General features: G+C 46.1%; 1 protein-coding gene across 1 annotated transcript; it reads left to right on the top strand.

Moving 5' to 3' along the window:
* Positions 1-185: 185 nt before the first annotated feature.
* On the top strand, positions 186-390 carry H310_03589 (hypothetical protein; the record flags this gene model as incomplete). Its single annotated transcript, XM_008867511.1, has 2 exons — positions 186-305; positions 361-390. 2 exons carry the CDS (start codon positions 186-188, stop codon positions 388-390), a joined length of 150 nt encoding a protein of 49 aa, XP_008865733.1.
* Between the last annotated feature and the right edge of the window lie 385 nt (positions 391-775).

The raw sequence follows: 775 nt of genomic DNA, 5'->3' as shown, positions 1-775 counted from the left end.
TGGTCAAGGACACCATTGCATCGGCGTGGCAGATCACGGTCGCTCAGGCGCATGACGTCGTGTCGATGCTCAACCAATCGACTGCCAAGTGGCTGTCCCGGCTGCGCGACTCGATGAAAACTGTTTAAGGCTCGCCGCTTGCGCTGATCCAGATGGATGCGACGCGATGAAACTCGGTTCAAAGCATGTTAGCATCTCTGCTTCGTGTTAAATCGGCCTGCAAAGTGTTTTTGCTGCGCTGGGGCACGCATGGCGACTTTCCTGCTGCCCTTCGAGTTCTCGGGGATGAAAAGTTCCGGGTCCAGGTATACTCGAATAGCTAATTTTCGTGTTACTTTAGTTGACATGTCAGTTGCGAAGCCATATCACATGGCACAGTACTCAAAATGACAGTGTCCTCCAAATATTTATATTCAGATTCTGCAATAGAATATAAGATTCTGCAAGTTACTATTGTATAAAGAAATCGTAGCTAGACTTAACCTGTTCAATCCCACAACCTATGCTATAGATACAAAAAGGAAATGTATTGCCAAAGTTCAACTGCATAAACACTCGGAATAGATGAAATAGAATGGAGATTCTTTACCACTGAATAGATCATGATTATTTTCCCCAAGAGATATATTTATGATGCCATTTTCCAATGTTCCACGTACCGCGCATCCGGATAAACATCCGGACACTTCGGCTTGTGACCTTTCCTGCCGAGTACGAATTGGCATTACTGTACCGATTTCGGGGAGTTACGCAAGGCAGAGTCAAAAGGCCCGCG

This window comes from Aphanomyces invadans, assembly GCF_000520115.1.
Source record: "Aphanomyces invadans strain NJM9701 unplaced genomic scaffold supercont1.5, whole genome shotgun sequence".
NCBI classification, from domain to species: Eukaryota; Oomycota; class Saprolegniomycetes; order Saprolegniales; family Verrucalvaceae; genus Aphanomyces; species Aphanomyces invadans.
The sequence above is the reverse complement of the archived record's forward strand: the minus strand, read 5'-3'. Positions and strand labels throughout refer to the sequence as shown.